The sequence below is a fragment of the Limulus polyphemus genome, unplaced genomic scaffold, assembly GCF_000517525.1.
Source record: "Limulus polyphemus unplaced genomic scaffold, Limulus_polyphemus-2.1.2 Scaffold3147, whole genome shotgun sequence".
Classification (NCBI taxonomy): domain Eukaryota; kingdom Metazoa; phylum Arthropoda; class Merostomata; order Xiphosura; family Limulidae; genus Limulus; species Limulus polyphemus.
Window position 1 is genome coordinate 139,386 of NW_013668757.1, and position 1,828 is coordinate 141,213.

At 30.1% G+C, this 1,828-nt stretch overlaps 1 protein-coding gene across 1 annotated transcript in view; it reads left to right on the forward strand.

Annotated features, from left to right (window-relative positions):
• Positions 1 to 1,052, forward strand: part of LOC111088116 (glycine receptor subunit alphaZ1-like) — an 85,141-nt gene extending 84,089 nt beyond the window's left edge. Inside the window, exon 9 of the mRNA XM_022397107.1 lies at positions 705 to 1,052. Within this exon, the coding sequence (XP_022252815.1) occupies positions 705 to 884 (180 nt within the window). The 3' untranslated portion in view covers positions 885 to 1,052. The remainder of the gene's footprint in view (positions 1 to 704) is intronic.
• The last annotated feature ends 776 nt before the right edge of the window (positions 1,053 to 1,828 follow it).

Below are 1,828 nucleotides of genomic sequence, written 5' to 3' on the forward strand. Positions count from 1 at the left end.
TGGAAATTCTGTGTATTACAAAGTTGTATCAAGAAAGAATAAACTAGTTTTATTTAAAAAAGGACGTGTATCGCTGAAGTTTCTCGGAAATAATTTATACTGGAAATTAACAAACGAACAGAGACGTAACAATATGATATTATCCACAGAAATATTGTTAATATTTCAAGTAATAAATACGTAAATCAAAATCTAGATAAGATATGATATTATATCATCCACAGAAATATTGTTCACGTTTTAAAAAAGTGTGTTTGACATACAAGGCAAATATACTTTGAATTAAATCAACCGTTGATGTATCAAACAAGAAAGTGGAGAAAAATAATTGAAAATCTAAATGTTTCCTACAACATTTTTACCTTATATCTTAACATAACCAAGTTAAAAAGGTATAACTATGACTCCTGATGATAACGTTGAAACGTCGAATCAATTAGAGTCAACTTTTTAGAGGCCATAGATTGGCCTGAATTGAAAATGATTTTTATTATGTATCTATTCTAATGCTGTGTGTTATTTATTATTTTATTCCTTCACATTAATCAGATTATTGAAGAATTAGTTTAAAGGAGAGTAGAATACACGTACCAGAGCGCTTCAATGGCTTCACTTAAAGAAAGTTGACTTAAAACAATAATGAAAATAATATTTTAACTAGTCTGTGGGTGAACAATAAATGTATTTTTTTCTGTTTATTACAGAGCCCCTCTGGTAGGAACCAGTTGGCATTTGAAACAACCAAGCAACCTGAACTTAAAGAGATACCAAACATAGATGATAGAATAGTTGTAGCGAATAGAATAGACCGAGTGTCATCTTTTCTTTTTCCTTCAGCGTTTCTGATTTACATCTTTGGTTATTTGGCACATTACCTTTGGTAGTTTGATAAACATCCATTTGGCTAAATGCTACCTATAGGTTTCATTTAAAGAAAGTTTCTTCTATAAAGGTTTAGCCGTAACTTACATGTAGTAACATATGAAAACACAGCTTAAAAAAATAATAACACGTTAATTTCGTATTTGAGTGAGCTGCATCATATTTAACCACCAGGGTTATAATCATGTATTAGGAGCTTTATAGATAACAATATTCGTTCCCGGTGTTATAAATAAATGTGTAACAATATGGTAATCTCTCAGGTGTGAAATTATGTTATGTGTTGGTGAAACATTGTTCGTTTCCGATCCAAGTTAGCAATATTTGTGAATATCGTAGATTGATTTATAATCTCTTGAAAACACGAGTTTTCTTTAGAGGAAACTTCATTGTTAGCCTTTTGCTTTGGCAACATCATATATATATATATATATATATATGAGTGTAAACTTCTCTAGCGTATTTAATATATAAATATTCAAAGCACTACTAGGTTTGAGTTATCATTTGTTTTTATTCTGGTTTTTGGTTGGTTAGTATGCACAACGGTTCTTCTTACAGCACTAGATGTACGTTAGACAATCAAAGTATTTCACTCTTTAATCTTAACATGTAACCCTGGGGTACATGCGAAAACAATTATGAAAAGGAAACCAGTAGAATACCTATGAATCGAAGATCCTCAATAAATGTACGGGCGACAAATAGTTGGTGGAACATAGAAAAGTATGGAACTACTAAGTGATATTTGGGATATAACTTTAATGCTATTTATACTGGAAGTAGAGAGTTATATCAGAGGCAATAAAAACTTTCTTGAAAAATTACTGAAACAAATAGAACCTAATACCAGTTTAATGACTGTGGATGTTCTATCAATATAAACAAATAGAACCTAATACTAGTTTAATGACTGTGGATGTTCTATCAATATAAACAAATAGAA